This window comes from Astyanax mexicanus, chromosome 10, assembly GCF_023375975.1.
Source record: "Astyanax mexicanus isolate ESR-SI-001 chromosome 10, AstMex3_surface, whole genome shotgun sequence".
Taxonomy (NCBI): domain Eukaryota; kingdom Metazoa; phylum Chordata; class Actinopteri; order Characiformes; family Acestrorhamphidae; genus Astyanax; species Astyanax mexicanus.
Window position 1 is genome coordinate 48,753,231 of NC_064417.1, and position 19,782 is coordinate 48,773,012.

General features: G+C 36.6%; 1 protein-coding gene across 1 annotated transcript; it reads left to right on the forward strand.

Annotated features, from left to right (window-relative positions):
• Positions 1 to 67: 67 nt before the first annotated feature.
• cul4b (cullin 4B) lies at positions 68 to 19,554 on the forward strand. The gene is made up of 20 exons (XM_007254435.4): positions 68 to 1,020; positions 2,428 to 2,543; positions 4,011 to 4,114; positions 4,319 to 4,388; positions 5,160 to 5,233; positions 5,351 to 5,513; positions 5,996 to 6,085; positions 7,020 to 7,102; positions 7,443 to 7,510; positions 8,913 to 9,031; positions 9,111 to 9,303; positions 10,383 to 10,487; positions 10,570 to 10,680; positions 12,515 to 12,600; positions 12,725 to 12,832; positions 13,977 to 14,090; positions 14,386 to 14,491; positions 16,887 to 17,059; positions 17,158 to 17,310; positions 18,074 to 19,554. The coding sequence occupies exons 1-20, from the start codon at positions 561 to 563 to the stop codon at positions 18,167 to 18,169; spliced, it is 2,592 nt and encodes an 863-aa protein (XP_007254497.3). The 5' UTR covers positions 68 to 560; the 3' UTR covers positions 18,170 to 19,554.
• The last annotated feature ends 228 nt before the right edge of the window (positions 19,555 to 19,782 follow it).

Sequence of the window (19,782 nt, forward strand, 5' to 3'; positions counted from 1 at the left end):
GGTGCGGTCTCCCCCTGCCGGCCGCTTCCAGGCGCTGCGTGTCTTTGGGCTCCATCCGAAAAAGAGCACATAGCGGCGGCTAGGCTAGCTAAGTCCTTCCGGTAGGTCAATTCAGCGCAATACAAAAGTTTATTACAAACTATCAGCCTTCTGATTCCCTTCAGTCAGCCCAGAAACATCGCTCTTTCAGTAAAACACCAAAACTAACGCTGCTTATCCTAGCACGCCCGTTACTGCTCAGTAGAAAAGTGGAGAAATGGACTTAAAGAGCTGCTAAACAGAGAGAGAGAGTCCGAGAGGAAGCAGTAACCGACCATCTTTCCTCTCTCCCAGCAATAACAAGAGCGGAGAGGCTCCGAGCGGCGCTTCAGTCTGCAGTTTCTGCAGTTTATCCTCTCTTTCTTCCGCACAAACACACAGAACTGCGCTTTTCTGGCTTTCGGTCTTTTTATCAGACCTGAACCGAGACCCGGGGAACCCAGAGAGTCCTCCAGCGGCAGCCTCCCGGAGCCCAGCGCCAGTAGAGAGTCTGTTTAAAATTTTCTTGCATTTCTATTTTCATGTTTCCAACAGGTTTACCTTCCCCTAATCCCCCGCCGCCGACCCAAGAGTCCAGACCGCCCGTTTCGGATGTCCGCAGCGACAGCGGCTTAACGTCGCCCAAGAAGAGAAAGCTCCACAGCGCCGAGAGGGAAGACCCCGTCGAGCCCGTGCCGTCCTCCCCCAGAGCCGCCTGCCAGTCCACCGCAGCCGCCGCCGCTGCTGCAGCGTCGTGCACGGCCAACTCGACGCAGCACATCCAGAAGAAGCTGAGGTTCGAGGAGCCGCTGGATCTCCTCGGGCTGGATGTGAAGATGGCCGAGGACTCTCCCACGGCGTCCTGCTCCAAGGCGAAGAGCGCGCTGCTGGCCGCGGGGGTCGCGCACCACGCCAACGGCCTCACAAAGTCCGCCGGCTCCGCAACCTTCACCAACAGCAAGCCGGGGGCGGCCAAGAAGCTGGTGATCAAGAACTTTAAGGGTGAGTGAGAGGAGCTGGAGGGACACAGTGGGGACACAACTGGGACACACTGGAACTGGGGACACACACTGAGGCACACACAGTGGGACATAGTGTAAGAAACACTGGGACACAGTGGGGACATACTCCTGCAGAAACACTGGGACACACACTACTGGGACAACAATAGGGACACACACTTGGGACACACTAGAACTGGGGACGCACGCATTGTATGACACACTGGGACACATTGGGAAAACAAAGGGTGGGAGGGTGGGTAATACACCTGGGACACACTGCTGGGGAAACACTGGGACACAGTGGGGACATACACGTGGGAAACAGTGGGATGTGCAGTACTTCTACACACTGTGGGGACAATCACTGGCACAACAATGGGGACACACTCTTGGGACACAGTGGGGAAACACTGATACACACTACTCACACACAATGTTGGGACAGACATTGGGACAACACTGGGGACACACTGAAACTGGGGAGCACCTGGATGCACTAGAAATTGGGAAAGCACTGGGACAGACTGGTAAAAAATGGGGACACACTGATCCTAGGACTTAAAAAACACCACGTCCCTTCATGGGCTCCATAATTTTTCAATACTTTTTTTTCTTCTTCAAAACAGTAATTGCTTATTGCAAAAGCTTGCCAATGTCATGTAATTTTGTGTCTGGAGGAAAATGGTATTAAATAGGTTAAAAATCAACAAGCTGTCAGGTGCAGTCTCCCTCTGCCACTTGGAACAAATTTGGGGACACACTTGGGGACACACTGGTCCTAGTCCAGGCCAACAGACAGCCATAGCCATCACTATTTGTTTCTAAATCCAGAACCATCATCATCATCAGGGAGTTGAGTAAGATCAGTAACTTGCTATCTGTCATAAACAAGTGCAGAGTAGAGCAGTGCTGGGTGGTGGTGATAAACAGTGTGCTGCTTCACAGTATTCCCCAAAAGGTGACCTGAACTAAATGTATTTTCCTTATAAAGTTCTATTGGATTTTAGTTACATCGTTCTACATGTTCACATGTAATTGGTGGCAGTGTCTTCTACATTTTATAAATGTTATTTAGTGTAGGTTTCCTTATTATAATCACTTATTGGACCACGGTTATATTGTGCACAAAATTCATAAGTATTGTAAAGAAATGTGTATATAATATAATATAATATTTAATATATAATTACGTATCATGTATATGTATGTTTTACTCATTGCATAACATAGTTGGCTGCATGATTGATCATTTTTTTTGCAAGCATGTTTTTTACATGCTTTTAACAGTGGGTGGAGGATTTGTATTTTTGTCTATTGTTTTAAAATGTTCATTGCCAGAGGTACAGAGGATGATGCATTTAAATTCATTTATATTGACCGCATCAATTCTGTTATATTTTTACAGAAAAGCCAAAATTGCCAGAAAATTACACACATGAGACCTGGCAGAAGTTGAAGGAGGCGGTCGAGGCCATACAGAACAGCACTTCAATAAAATACAATCTGGAGGAGCTCTATCAGGTGAGTAACAAAGACTGTAAATTGCTTTCAATACAACATGCATTAACTGATGTTTATGATGCTTTTGTAACACAGCAAGTGTAGTAAATATCTGCTTGTAGCAGGTTTAGCATCTTTAAAACTCAGGAGTTTATGTTCTCCAGTGTTTGGAATCTCCAGTCTGTTCAGCCCTAGAAAGCCTTATTTCAGTTATTTTCAATTATTTCTCCAATTGAATTAATTGACCAATTCTAAAAGTTAAGAGTTTCCTGTGCTTATATTAAGTATGTTCTCTTAGAATTTAGTCATCAGTTAATGTTTGTGTATATAATGTTAGAAGGCTAAGGTACACCTAGAAATCAAGTGATTGATAGCTGTGGCTGGGATAATCCTGTAGCGTCTTTGTTTGTTATATGAGGTAGCTGATAGTATTTGTATTCTGTCTCTGTCAGCATTCTCACTAAATTAATTTTCTGGCCAAATATAAATCTAAATATAAATCAAGATTAAACTTTGTTACTGGTTTGTACTTAATCTCTGGCAGCAACAAGGGGTTAAACTGGATTGTAGTAGCTTTTTTTTTGTCTCAGCAGTCAACAGAGCTTAGTAAACTCAATAAAAGCAGTCTGAGGCTATGTTCACATCACAAACCACATTGCTCAAATCCAATATTTTGCTCAGATCGGATTTGGCTATCTTGATTGTTCACATTTACAAATGTAAGTGATCTGTATCTGTGTGAAATGTGAACGAATCTGTCCCTGAAACGCCTCATATGCACACATTGATACGAATATAAATGTTGTCTTCTTCACCAACAACAAAAAAACGAGAGACGAGAGACTCGTAGCTTTTTAAAGTAAACAGCTGGTCTGAAGTTCATGCTCAGGTCCAGGAGGTGAAAAAAGGCCAGGCGGTTTGCTTTTGCTGTTTTTTGCAGCTATAGCTGCACAGCTGCACCAAGTGGTGTGTTGTGGGTACGAGAGAGAAGCATGTAGCATTAAAGCTAATGCGTAAAAGCTAAAAGACACATGAATTCCGATTTGACCGTTCATATTCACAAGGCATGTCCATTTTTTGGATACATATCCGATTTAGGACCACATATGATGAAAGTGACTCAAATCTGATTTAAAAAAAAATTGATTTGGCACGTTCACACAACCATGAAAAAAGCAGATGAGCCCAATTGAGCAAAAAATCTAATTTGAGTCACTTCAGTCTGGTAATGTGAACATAACCTGAGAGACACTTGGTCTGGGAGAAGTGGGTGGGTCTACCTAATGAGTAGGTGAGTCTGGCTCCTCCCCTGGCAGATAATTTTATCTTTATTTATGTAGAACAGAAGAAAGATGAAGCAGAGCGTTCGTGGTTATATCGAGTCTTTGGTCTGATTAGTGATTAGATGTAAATATGCTGGAGTAAAACAGGTCTTGAGTTTATGTCCATTATTAAAGGGACACTAAATCCATGTTTTCTCATTTTCAGGCTGTTGAGAATCTGTGTTCCCATAAGATTTCTCCCAAACTCTATAAACAGCTGAGAGCAGTGTGTGAAGATCACATCAAGGCTCAAATCGATCAATTCAGAGAATATCCTTTCCAGCATGTCCATTTCTACTAATCTTGAATGATCTGAATGATGTGTTGATTCTAGTAGAAATGGAGAGAATGTTTTTTTTTTTAATGAAGAAGCATAAATTGTGGACGACATTATATTGTTTTATTGTTGCTTGTCGTGGTCCTAGTTTCATTTGTCATTAGAATGTTTTTTTTATCCCTTAACTCGACTCCCACGGACTCCCTAGACAGTGTGCTTTTCTTGAAGAAGATAGATAAATGTTGGCAAGATCACTGCAGACAAATGGTAAGTCTTTTTTTTTTGTACACGAGTCTTATTGTTTTTCTGTCAGTATCTGAAAGATGTGATTTTATTTTATGATTCAAAAAGATTTCTCCCCCTGGAATGCAAAAATACTTTTAAAACAATTTTTAAGAAAAATAACACATTTATGCAGCTTTGCTTCCCCAACAAAACACTACACACACCATAGCATGAGCTCTTGTGTAGAGAAGCTGCAGCAGCTACTTATTACCGAAGATAACCAACTTCAGTTGTCATTCCAGTTTTGTTTTTGTGTTAATAATAGTTATATAGTTATATAGTGATTTAGTTAAGGTACAATACCAGTCGAAAGGTGGAAATAACGTTTCTTTCTTTTTATTATTTTTACATTATAAATTTTAATATTGAAGACTATATTAAAGCTTTAAAGGAACACATGCAAAATTATTCTACAATAATCTACAATGTATAAAATACATTAAATATGAATGTGAAGGTGTGTATCAAAACTTTTGACTGGTACTGTATATATGGTGGAATTGACAAAGTTTAAATTGAACAGAAAATGTAAAAGTTTGAAATGAGTGTTTTAATCAAACACATGTTTTAAAGAAATTCTTATTCTATATATATATTTTATTATGAAAAACAGGGTAATAGAGTTTATTAGAATTTAGCAAAAATTCTATTTGCCCAATTTGTCCTTACTTTCGCTTATAACTATTTTCAAATGTGTTGCTTCTGATGCCGGTCATATAATCCCATATCCGTCTTTTGTTTTTCTTTCTCCAGATCATGATTAGGAGTATATTTTTGTTTTTGGATCGCACATATGTTTTACAAAATTCTATGCTGCCATCTATCTGGTACGTATCTCCTCCTGCTTTCCCTGGCTGTACCCTTTCTCTGCTTCTGTTATGATGAAGATTGTTGATTTTTCTGACGTGAGTTTTTACGTTTTTTTGTTTGTTATTAATCTGCAGGGATATGGGACTGGAGCTGTTTCGTTTCTACATTATCAGTGATTTGAAAGTGCAGAGTAAGACGATTGATGGGATCCTGCTGCTTATCGAGAGGGAGCGCAGTGGGGAGGCTATAGACCGCAGTCTCCTGAGGAGTCTACTGAGCATGCTCTCTGACCTGCAGGTATGCCTGACATTTGTATATGCCCATAATACATGTTCTATATTTCAGGCTACCATTTTTTTTAAGGTATAATCAGTTTGGTTGTCTACAGGGGGCACACGTGTCCAAAAATGAATTAAATAAAATATCTTGAAAAAATCCTGGTCAGCTATATTATAAAATTAGAGCAGAGCGAAATTGTTTTATAATGTTAATATTACATTTTATAAAGTTTTTGTTGTCATACTGTATTGTAAATTTGATTTCCTGCGTAGGAAACACACTACAAGCTGTATGGCACAAGATGTTTGTGTGAAAACTGTAACTGTAAAAATGAAACCTGGGTTTGTCTTAATTATAATAATGATATTAATTATTTCATTTATTTATGTTTCTACTGTACTTAAACCATTCTGCATGGTCAAAACTGATCTGTATGTATTAGGTCCTTAGCAGTATTGTCATTTTCTGATTTAAATATGTTTCTCTTCTGTTTTGAACAGATTTATCAAGACTCATTTGAGCAGCGTTTTCTGGAGGAGACGAATCGACTGTACGCTGCTGAGGGTCAGAGGCTCATGCAGGAGAGAGAGGTGATTTATTCATTAGAGATTGTGTTTTAGAGGAATATTCAGTACATGAAAAAAATACAGGTATTCGGTGTAAAGCTTCAGCAGATTAAGGGCGTTTTCACACCAGCTCAGTGTGGTTCAGTTAAAACATACTATGGTTTGTGCAGTTCGATTGAGCAGGTGTGAAAATAATCGCACTCTGGTGCAGATCAAATAACCGAAACGAGACCTGCTAGAGGAGGTCGTCTTGGTGCGGTCCCTAACGAACTCTGGAGCAGTTTGCTTGTAGTGAGAACGTGATCCGGTCTCGATCCGACCCAGCTATCAAATATACTACTTTTACTTGAGCTAAACTGCTGATAAATGCTAATTACCACAGCTATGAAAAATGCTTTCTCTGCTGCTCCATGCTGTTTACACACTGAGTGCGGTATGTGCAGCGCTCACTGCTCGCAGCCACGCAATTCCATTTGCTACATGTACATCTGTGCTGCATGTCCCATTGAAAACACTGTTAAAGAAGCGTAGCAGCAGATTTTCCGTGTTCTGTGTTAAAGCAGCTTCACACTGCACAGATATACACACTGGAACACAGAATCTTATCACTATATTTATTTTCTTGCTCCCACGCCAGACAGCTCTTACCAATCAGAGGAACGAATGTACTCTGATTGGTTTATTGGTGCGCATTTTGGTACGTTTAGGTTTATGCCTGTGTGAAACCAAACCAAACAGAGGGAGAAACGCTCTAAATAAACAAACTCATCAACTGATCCCCACCATATAAACCAACTACACGTTAAAAAAAAGCCCTTAATAATAGTTTTCTTTCAGCTGCCTTTTTATAGCTTCTTTTGATATGCAATTTAATTTCAGCAATCATATGTATTTGAGTCAGTGTATTTATATATTTAGTCATTGACTTGATGGAATGCTACTTTTTTTTTTTTAAAAGGTGCCGGAGTATCTTCATCATGTCAACAAGCGTTTGGAGGAGGAAGCAGACCGAGTCATCACATACTTGGACCAGAGCACACAGTAAGTCTACTGAACACATGTATTTTAAACTGTATATCGTCACTGTCCAATGAAAAACACTTATCTCCAAAACAGCAACTTTACAGGAGAGAAAAAAAAACCTTGTAAACTTTCAATGGAAGTCAATGTAAAAGAGTTTATTTCAGGTCATTTTGAAGAGTTTCTATTGGTCCGTTCATCAAAAAATTTTGACACAGTGTAAAAGACGATTTGTCTGTTCAAATTTTGTAACAAAAAAAGATCCGCAAAAGTGTTTTCCGTTTGACAGCGACGATATGAACTTTATTTTTTATCAATTTATAAATGTATTTATATACCTACTTTTAAATCTTTGTTTTAGAAAACCCCTCATCGCCACTGTAGAAAAACAACTGCTTGGTGAACACCTGACCGCAACACTTCAGAAAGGTACTGCTGTGAATAATGAAATGAATTATTGCATAATGATGATAATACATGCATTTTGTCCATTTTTGGGGCGAGAGAATCAGTAATTGGCTCAGTGTCCACTAACATTTGATGATAACTAACACACAAATGCCATGGGATAGCATGATGTAAATTGAAAATCATGAAGTGTTACCTCACGCGATAGCTTGGGAATACCCACACCTGTATAAATTGTGAGGTGCTATCTTGTGAGAAAGGGTAAGCACTGGCCAGTGGGCTGAGTGCAGGGGGTGGTAATTATTGTGAGCTAGAATTGTCCATGCATTCCAACTCTGCCTGTTATCGACCCACATAGCATCCTATTTGAATTAACACAATCAGAAAGGCCAAATTTCTCATTTTTACAACAATATTTTAACTCATGATAATGACATCTCTGCTTAGGAACAAAAACTTGGGTGGGAGGCAGAACTGGAGACAAGGTTTAGTGATGGATGGTGGAATTAAGCTTAATGTCGAGTTCATATATCGGAATCTTGAGCACAATTTTGAGCTCATCCAATTCAAAGTTCTATACAGAGTCCATTATTGTAGTGCTAGACTTACCAAGAAATACCCTCACTTAAATCAGACTTGTAATTGGTGTGGTGGCATACTCACATATTTGTCTCCTATGTTCTGGGAATGCCACAAACTCCAGTCCTATTGGATCTCTATTTTCAGAATACTGTCCAAAATGATCAGTGTCAAAATATCACTATTTTTGGGACTCCAATTTGCAACTAACCTCTAAGCAGTCTCAGATTACGGCTTTTGCTTTTCTTATAGCCCGGCGTAAAATATTTTTACAATGGAAATCTCACAAGCCCCCTTCTTTTGGCACCTGGCTTACAGACATGAGGTTTCTAATGGAAAAAATTAACTGTACTTTGCGTGAATCAACAAACAAATTTTATCCATATTGAAAAACCTTTATTGAATATTTTGAATCTCTGCCAGACCTTCCCACATACTGATTATTATAGGAATCACAAATGATTATTACACACTATGGTTTATAAATATAAGTAGCTTTGGGATAACAGAAATGTAAATACCATTTTATTTACAAATTGTTATATATGTTGTTTTTTTTATTTTCTGCTCTGTGTATATATAGAAAAATGTAGGTTTAAATGCTTTTTTGTGACTGTATGCTCTGTTATCTCTTAAAATATCACTTTCAGTTGGTGTAATGGGTATAGGAAGGGTGGTGGGATGTTTGTTCATTGTATATTGTAAATAAAAGTAAAGCACTGTCTATGCAAACAAACAAGCGACTCCATCAGAAATCAGGACAATGAAATGTTCTTAAAGCTTCTATGGGGTTCCGTAATATTTGTCATGTCAGTGTATAATGTGATTTTTGTTGTTGTTCTAGGCTTGAATCACCTCCTGGATGAGAATCGTATCCAGGATTTATCTCTGCTGTATCAGCTGTTCAGTCGGGTTCGAGGTGGAGTGCAGGTTCTGCTGCAGCACTGGATCGAGTACATCAAGGTAGATGAGACCTGTCCGTCAGCGCCAGGTTTACTGTGTGTTATCAGTGTAAAAATCTGTTCATGTGTTTATTCTACAGGCCTTCGGTAGCACAATAGTCATCAACCCTGAGAAAGACAAGACGATGGTGCAGGAGCTGCTGGACTTCAAGGATAAGGTGGACTCCATCATCGACGTGTGCTTCATGAAGAACGAAAAATTCGTAAACGCTATGAAAGAAGCTTTCGAGACCTTTATTAACAAGCGGCCGAACAAACCTGCAGAGCTCATAGGTAGGTACCAAAGTCAAGGCCCTGTCATACTGGCCCATTATAGTCTTCAATATTAAAATTACAATGTAAAAAAACATAAAACTTCTCTGAGAAAAAATTCTGATCCAGGATCCATTGAACTTGACTCAATTTTATTAGACAGCTGATGATGAGAGGTGATCTTAGATCAGTACTTTTACTCCAAGGTGCTTGATGAGGCCTATTGAACATTATTATTATTAGTTTTTCAACATGCGTGAGAAATGTATTTAAAATGTTTATACTTATAAAATATTATCACACCAAATGCAAATGGTGGGGAAAATGTGACTATTTTGTTTAACCTCCTTCCAGTTGATATTTCTAAACCCTTTTTTGTTTTTTTGTTGCACAAATAACTGGGAAGTTTTTGGAAATATAAATTGCATCTAGTGTTTATCGTTTTACTATATTTAAACATTTTTTATTTTCATCTAGTTTGAGTCACATTCCCATGGAAGCCCATTTCTGCCACTTAAAAAAGTTAAGGTTCTACAATAAAATAAGACAAGATAAGATAACATTTTATTGATCCCATAGGAAATTGCAGTATCACAGTACTGTACATATTACACACGATCAAACATACATTAGAATAATAAATACAACTAAGTTTAAAGAGCTAATAACACAAAATAAAATAAAATAAATAAAAGTAATCAAGACCAATGTGTGTATATGAAGTATATACAAGAGCAGCATATGTATTATTGCACTATAGAAATATGAAGTAGTAAGACTATAGATAAGTCTAATCACTAGAAGCCACAGTGACATAAGAGTGAAACTGTAGTAACAGCAGCAGGTCAGATAAAATAAGTCATTATTATGAGATATTAGAATTAAGAACTAGTATCTCTTGATAATAATTTACTTTATCATTTATTTTATTTTTCAAGCAGAATTGGGCTTCCATACATTCCATATGTAATAGGATGTAACTTGTTCTTTTTCCATAGTTTAATTAAAATGTGTAAAACTAACATTTGCTTTAGTGTGTAATCCCAAAGCATGGAAGTAGATTTACTAACTGCATTGTTTTTGTTCTTTTCCATTTTAAGCAAAATATGTTGATTCAAAGCTCAGGGCAGGAAATAAAGAAGCCACAGACGAGGAGCTCGAGAAGATGCTGGACAAGATTATGATCATATTCAGGTTCATTTATGGTAAAGCACTGATTTTATATTTCAAATTCTTTTTTAAATTTCTGAATGAATTTGTCTCTACAGCGTTTAATTTTCTCCACAGGTAAAGATGTGTTCGAGGCCTTCTATAAGAAAGATTTGGCGAAGAGGTTGTTAGTTGGGAAAAGTGCCTCTGTAGATGCAGAGAAATCAATGCTGTCAAAACTAAAACACGGTGAGTGCTACACAGGCTGATCACAGCATGGATTGCTTAGTCTAGGTCAGGGGTGTCCAAACTACGGCCTGCGGGCCATTTGCAGCTCGTTTGCTTTTTTGGAGCGGCCCGCGATTTATTTTAGAAATAGAATGAAAGTTGACCCGCTGTTAAGCAGGTTTTTATAATGTGAGATACAAAGTTTGAACGCTAGGTGTCAGAAACGGGCCAGAAAAAGTCTAAAAGCTGAGAGGGTGCGCATTTCTAGCTCAGAAAAACGGGGCAAAAGAGTCTAAAAGTGGAGAGAGTGTGCATTTCTAGCGCAGAAAAACGGGGCAAAGAGTCTAAAAGAGGAGAGGGTGCGCATTTCTAGTGCAAAAAAAAGGGCAAAGAGTCTAAAAGCAGAGAGAGGGGGCATTTCTAGAGCAGAACAACAGGTCAAAGAGTCTAAAAGCGGAGAGAGTGTGCGCATTTCTAGCACAGAAAGAGAGTCTAAAAAAAGAGTCTAAAAAGTTGCCGTAATTAAGGAGTTTAATATTAAGAGACATCATAAAATTAAACATCAATTTGAAAAATCTTAGTTTACACAACACTGTTAAAGATAAAGATAGTAAGTCAAGTAAAATGTTGTGTAAATGAAATAATCAGGAAAAAAGTATTATTTAAAGTGGTATATTTCATTATTTGTTTTATTACAGAGTCTGTGGCCCGTGACTTCAAATATATTTTTCCTTCTGGCCCCCAACAAAAGAAGTATAGACAGCCCTGTTCTAGGTACATAACACTACTGCAAACTAGAGATGCATACAAATGTTGACTATTCGACTTATTTCACAATCAGAACCATCAAATTATTTTTCACACTACAAGGCACACACACACAGAACTAAGGTTAGCGGAGTTAACATCCTCGGTGAGCTAGCTACGTTACTAGGGCGAGAGCTAGGGTTAGCATAGAGCTAGCTAACATTAACAGAAGTGAACTAAGGTTAGCAGAGTTAACATTAGCAGAAAGCTAGCTAACATACTGAAGTTAGTGGCGAGTTAGCTACAATACCGGGGAGAGAACTAGGGTTAGCGTAGAGCTAGCTAACATTAGCAGTGAGCTAGCTAATATGCTAACATGTTCTGCATCACAATGGAACAAAATTGAGAAAGAAAATTGATAACAAATGGGAAACGTTAAGTTTTAATTTTCAATGCAGTACATTATTTTCTACTTAAGAAGTTATGAATACAATTTTGGGCCTTAAATTCTAATTATGCAGGTCTTAAAAAAGCATTAAATTTGACTTTTAAAATGGAGCAAGAACCCTGAACAAGCTACGTGGAACTAATTGCTAGCTGATAGCGCCCTGGATTAGAACATTACTCAAATACTCACTATTCACTGTATACCTGTAACTCTACCTCTTCACTACTTTACTTTAACTGATGCTCTCAAACATTAATATTAAGAGACAAGAAATTCAAGTAATTAACTCTTGATGAGTTCAGCACAGCTGTTAACTGAAAGCCTGAATTCCAGGAGACTGCTTTATAAAACTGACTGAGAAAATCCAGCAGAAATGTGCAAAACTGTCTCTATCTAAGCAAGATATGCTACTTTGCAGAATATAAAATATAAAACATAGTGTGGGTTGTTTAACATTTTTGTTGTAAAAAAGAAAAATCCATATGTTGTTTTTTTTCCATAGTTCAAATGACTTTAATATTAATCTACAATCTAGAATATTTTCAAAATAATGAAAACACATTGCTAATATGTACATGGGAAATATCAGCTGTTGGTACAAACATGTGATCTGCAGAGCTATAAATCTATTTTTTTCTATATATTATTTTTATATTATAGAATGTGGAGCTGCATTTACGAGTAAATTGGAAGGAATGTTCAAGGACATGGAGCTTTCAAAAGACATCATGGTGCAATTCAAACAGGTATAAAAACTTGCTTTTATTAATATTCTGGAAACATTGACTGTGATCTGGACCAGTGGGGTGTTTTATATGTGTTTAGTCTAGTTTTTATTAACTTTCCTTTCTTTTCTGATTTTCACTTCAGTACATGCAGTGCCAAAATATCCCCGGTAACATTGAGCTGACGGTGAACATCCTCACTATGGGTTACTGGCCAACATACGTCCCCATGGAAGTGCATTTGCCTCCAGAGGTCTGTTTACCTGTTAAAACCTTTAACATTTTAAGTTCTTAGTGGTTTTTCTTACTCTTAACTGTCTTATAATATAAATACAGTACAGTAAATGCATACTGTTTACAGTCAACAGAATTTTCTGCTTCTAAAGAGATTTATCAAATAAAACCAGTAAAGAGTGTTACAGTATATTAATGCGACATTGTGTAGCATTTTATGTATTTGTTTTTGTATGAGAAACCCTTGCATTACACATTACATTACTCTGATAAATTAATACAAGGTTTCTCCCTGTATTAAAGAAAAGAAAAGAAAAGACAAAAAAAAGAACTAAAATCACCCTACACACCACATCCAAGAGGGTTTTGTTGTAGATGCATACTATAACTTTAAGCATTACATTATTGGTAGAATTACAAAGACCAGTGCAAATCTGGTCTTACTGGTTTAATGTTCTCAATAAATTGTTTCCATATCAGATTAAATTTATCTTTGGGCATATTAAGAGAGGAAGATAAGCTTTTCATTACATGCAGCTCTGGAAAAAAATTAAGAGACCACTTCAGTTTCTGAATCATTTTCTCTGATTTCGAATGTTTGAGTAAAATGAACATTGTTCTTTTTTCTATAAACTACAGACAACATTTCTGTCAATATTGTCATTTAGAGCATTTATTTGCAGAAAATGAGAAATGGCTTAAAAAAAAAAAGATGCAGAGCTTTCAGACTTCAAATAATGTAAAGAAAACAAGTTCATATTCATAAAGTTTTAAGAGTTCAGAAATCAATATTTGGCGGAATAACCCTGGTTTTTAATCACAGTTTTTATGCATCTTGGCATCATGCTCTTCTCCACCAGTCTTACACACTGCTTTTGGATAACTTCATGCTGCTTTACTCCTGGTGCAAAAACATTACGCAGTTCAGTTTGGTGGTTTGATGGCTTGTGATCATCCATCTTCCTCTTGATTATATTCCAGAGGTTTTCAATTTGGTAAAATCAAAGAAACTTGTAATTTTTAAGTGGTCCCTTATTTTTTTCCAGAGCTGATTATTCAGGTAAATGGCAACAATAGCCATGGAAACTTGGATATAATCGGTAGTGTAGAGATAATTTGTTAATGAAGATGAATATTTTTATCATGTTGTTTTATCTCTTTAGATGGTGCGACTGCAGGAAATCTTTAAGACTTTTTATCTGGGGAAGCACAGCGGAAGGAAACTTCAGTGGCAGTCGACGTTAGGACACTGTGTATTGAAAGCAGAATTTAAGGAGGTATGGGAATTAAACACTCCAGATCACTTTACAGATAAATAAAGTACAGATAAATCTTTATATCAGACTAAAAATGGATTTTTATTGGAGAGCTGGTATAAATCATTGTACAGCAAACTCCCATTAGTGAAAATAAATAAATAAACGAATATCTGACATCAGCTTGTAGGAGATGATTTAGATGTTTAATACATAAACATTGCATACCAGAAGCTGGAGGTGTAGATCGATGAGATGTTATAATGCTATTATATTCTATTTTATGATTTTTTTTTTGTTTGTTTTTTTTGTGCAGGGAAAGAAGGAGCTTCAGGTGTCGCTCTTTCAGACGTTAGTTCTGCTCATGTTTAACGAAGGAGAGGAATTTTCCTTGGAAGAGATTAAGCTGGCTACAGGAATTGGTAAGTGTTGAGTTTCTGCATTGCAGTATGTCCCTCTGTTTCAGTGAAACTGCTGTGTCATTGTAGGTCTGGCCTGAATAATTAAAAAACTCAAGTATTCTTTCATTATGCTTTAGTTATGGATGTCCTGATTGCATTTTTCGCCCCTGAGTCCGAGTCTAGGCCATTTAATTTTGAGTATCTGCAGAAAACGGTCAACAATTCAGCAATGCAGTAAAAAAATGAAAGAAAAAATATTATTATTATTTTTTTTAAATATATTTTTTATCATTTTATTATATATTTTTTAAACAAGAGCATTAAACATACCATTTAATCACAAAGTATACATGTACAAAATATCCAACTTAAGAAGTCTATAAAATCAAATATCAGACTAAAATTTGTCACAATTCTCACAAATCTTTTGATCTCCTTGTACGCTTGTACAATTCCATGTTTTAAAGTATGCATATTGTTTTATTAAAAGTAAAATACTCTATCAAAAAAGTGACTTGAGTAAAAGTTGAAGTGTTCTTTAAGCTTCATACACCGCAAGTGGGGGTACTAAAGTATTCAACAGTTTTTGTACTCAAATATTGCGTGAGTATTTAATTGTAAAATGTAATAGTGAAGTACTGAAAGTAAAAGTACACTACTGTGTTATGGGGTGGGCGATATGGCTCTAAAATAATATCAAGTTATTTCAGGGTATTTTTGCGATAACGATATACTTGGCGATATAAGAAAACAGAAAAATAATTAATTAATTTCAAGATTCAAGATTTTTTTTTTATTGTCACGTCACAGAGTACAGGTGTACATGTGAGTGAAAAACTTGGGTGCAGATTCCCACCAATGCGCAAAGAATAATATTTACAAGAGAGTAATAAAATAATATAAAATATATAAAAATAGGACATACAGATAACGTACAGTATAAACACTATTTACAATACACTTAATTACAATAAACATGATAACTTACACTTCAGGAATATAGTATAATAGTATAACAGTATAATCATAATGTGGCAAAATACATAATATAGCATAAAATAATATAATGCAGCAAAAATATTGCAGAATGTTTTCATGCATATAAACTGCAAACTAAAACAATTATACAATAAATACACCTAAAGCTTCACAGTAAATAATAGACTACTTTTAAGACAGAACAGCCCTATTATCACGATATGGATTTTTAATATCATGATATTTCTGTGTCACGATATATTGTATACGATATAATATTGCCCACCCCTACTGTGTTATTAGTGTAGTTATGACAGAAAGCAGTGGAAAGATCAGAGTGAATTAAGGGCAGAACAGGAGCAGCGAGGTCTTCATTTAAGATCAGCTCTTGATTCACTCAATGATCATGAGCTTCATTAAACCCAGTGAACCCAGTGCAGAAGATCTACTGCTCTGACTTTAGTGAGAATGTAAAAAAAAAAAAAAAAAAAAAAGATTTTTGATTCGATTTTTTTCCTCCTACTAAAATTCAAATTACAGATGACAAAGAAATGGTTCAAAACTATGTTTACTTTTATTTTGGTTTCACTTGAATTTCTCGTTTGGGTTCAAGTGCAGACCTGTGTGTGGCATATTTTGAACATTTAAACACTGATATAGTGAATTATCATGTGATTTGTGTGGTGTTCAGATGCTTTAGGTTGCGTGAGGACTCGACTCACCGAGTAAATCTATTCATGCGTTGATATGCCGCAGAGGAGTGGAGAAACTCAGACAGTGGATTAAACTTCAAAACGAGAGTTTCTGACTGAAATAAAGACTCTAAAGTTAAAATGTGAAAAACAGGAGCGTGCATTATTGTTTAACAAAATATCTGGGATGCTTACCATACAGCGATGATGCTGCAGTTTTCAAAATTTCCACAGTTTTTCCGCTACGAGCACGTTTGGTACGTTTGTGTTTGGCTGTGTTTGGAGTGTTTGGCTTGTTGCTTTGTTTAGAAAATATGCGCTCTTGTCTGTGGGAGGCGCCGGTAACCAGGGTAAGACAGAAAAACATTCAAGAATTGAGTAGCGGTTTCGCATATTTTAGATTAAAATGTCTGTAAAGATAAAAAATTGCGATTACCATTTTAAAAATCGCATTAAAACTGTAATTCAAATTAATTGAATTAATCGTGAAAATTGCGAAAATCTCCCAGCACTAGTCATAAGTGTCAGTGCAACACACAAAAATGTATCGTAGTAAAACTATAAAACTAATCCAAAATACAGTAAAAGTAAAAGTATGAGGAAAAAATAGTACTCCAGTAGAGTACACAAATACACATCCTGGTAGAGAGCTTTAGTGTAAAGATGCTCGATTCTCACGCCAAGTCAGAGAAACACCAGCCCGTCACAAAAAGATAAGATGGGTTCTATTGTTTTATTGTGTGCAGAGGATGGCGAGCTGAGGCGTACGCTGCAGTCCCTTGCCTGCGGAAAGGCTCGAGTTCTCACCAAAATCCCCAAAAGCAAAGATGTAGAAGATGGAGACAAGTTCTCTTGCAACGATGACTTCAAACACAAGCTCTTCAGGATCAAGATCAACCAGATCCAGATGAAAGAAACTGTATGTACCTGTCCTTTCAGTCTCAGCTCTTCACTCTGATCTGATCTGATCTGAGCTCTCTGATTGGCTGCCTGTTATGCTTGATTGTGTGTTTACAGGTGGAGGAGCAAGCTAGCACTACAGAGAGAGTCTTCCAGGACCGGCAGTATCAGATCGACGCCGCCATCGTCCGGATCATGAAGATGAGGAAGACCTTGAGCCATAATCTGCTGGTGTCTGAGGTCTACAACCAACTCAAGTTCCCGGTCAAGGTGAGTGTCCATGTTTTTCTCCATTAAACTGAAGGCAACATATAGTAGATGATGTTAGCTTGATATGAGTTTTCACAGTAAACACAATAAAAGAAAGAGCTGTGATAACATTGTGTATATAACAGCAAACTCAAATTGCATTACATACATTTATTACATAATTACCGTTTTTATTGTGATTTACATTGATATTGGAATACCCAACAGCTTTGGCAGATTAATACAAAAGCCAGACTATTAAGAAGTACAAAAAAGGTTAAACCAGAATATGTTTTATATTTTAGATTATTCAAAGTAGCACCTCTTGGATAGATTAGACAGTTTTGCACATCTCTGCTGGATTTTCTCAGTCAGCTTTATGAGGCTTTCAGTTAACAGCTGTGCTGAACTCGTCAAGAGTTAATTACTAGAATTCTTGTCTCTCAAAGTGTTTGAGAGCATCAGTTAAAGTAAAGTAGTGAAGAGGTAGAGTTACAGGTATACAGTGAATATTTGAGTAATATTCTAATCCAGATTATGTCAAGACTTACTCAACTAAATAAAGAAAAAAATTACTTGAAGGTCTATTTTTTAACACTTAATTTACTACATGATTTCTTATGTGTTCCTACACAGTCTGAATGACTACACTATTCATTTACAATGTGAAGAAAAAAGTAATAAAATAAAAACTTGATCAGATTTATCAGGTTATCAGATTTTTGTCCATCCTAACATGGTACCATCCTTTTTTTTTCATTCTTTCTCTCTCTTTTCTTTCCAGCCTGCTGATTTAAAGAAGAGGATAGAGTCACTCATTGATAGGGACTACATGGAAAGAGATAAAGAAAACCCCAATCAGTACAACTATGTGGCTTAGAGATACAGACGAATGGATGTACGAGTGAATAGGTGGATGTATGAAAGGAAAGAAGAAGAAGAAGAGTGGAGAATCCCAAGAAAGAAAGTGGAGGCTGTTCTCAGTGCAGAACTTACGGAATAAAAATCATCTTTGCTCCAGTTGATGTTAAATTTACCCTCTCTAACCCAGCGACCTGCAACTGAATGGATATTACTCCGTCAGCTCTCGTCAGGGGTGTGTTCTCCACTGGACTGCATGCCCATTAGAGAAAAAATATATTGTTCAGTTTGAGAGCTTTTCAGTAAGAATCGGACAATCCCAGACACACACTTACTTATTTTTCTTTTCTTTCTTTCATTTTTTTATTTACTAAAAAGAAAACTGTATTTATTTTCAGTATTGGTCTCAAGTCCATTTGTTTATGGCATCATTTCTCTGTTTACTTTTAAGTCACATTTCCTTTTAAATCACGGTGTATCCTGTGCAAAATGTTCTTATCACGTTTGGGGGGAAAAATGGAGAAAGATTACTAATAAAATGAGACATTTGTTCGGTCAGTGTTGTATTAGGTATGCATATATTTTAACATGGAGAATCGGATTTGCTCTCACTTGTTTTAATAGGGAAGTTCATTCATACATGCAGCAGCAGCACAGTTTAAAAGTCCTCACAGTTTGAGGTTCCAGGTGCTTTTCAAAAGGGTGAACACTAAACAACTGAAGCTGGGATGGGGAAAAAATAATCGATTGTGCCAAAATAGAGAAAAGAGAGGATTTGTTTTGCCATAGTATTCGTTCATGCATTAAACACTAACACATGTCAGTGCATCCACTTTTTTTTCTATGTTTTTCTTTATACTCAGATTTTTGTGTTTTTTGTTTCTGTTCATTTTTGTGTATATATATATATATATATATATATATATATATATATATATATATATATATATATATATATATATATATATATATATATATAATACACAAACATTGCAACCAACTATTAGGATGGTATTCTTGCCACAGAACTAAAATATAGACACAACCGCTGTTATTATTATTATTATTATTAATACTATTTTTAATAATTATTTTCTGTTACAAAAAAGGTCTTGCTTAGACCCCACAGATTGAAATGCTGTGAAATCTGTAAACTGGCCCACAAATTAGAATCCAGAATCTCTGCCCAACAGTCTCTAAAGCACAACGTTGCACTTATATTATCGTAGTGTCTCCAAGTTTGTACCCCCTGACCTTCTGAAACAGGCATATTACACTGAGAATCTCCTGTACGGCATCACTGGATCAACATGGAGTTGTTTGGATAAATCATGCCGAAGTGGTCGGCTGTCTGAATAAGTTTACCTGTTTTTATTTGCTTCAGATTAAACAAGTGTACATGTTTCCATGATCATTTCCCTTTTTTACTGCTTTGTGTTGTTTGCAGCCTCTGTTTAGTGTGGTCGAGCATTATCCTGCTGAAAAATGCCACTTGGAGGCAGCACATATCGCTAAGCCATTAATATCCCTTTTCTCAGTACATTCAAAGCTCTTGAAATGTTTCGGATTGACTGACCTTCATTTCTTAAAGTATTTTTTTCTTTACTTAGTTCAGTAGTTCTTTCCATAATG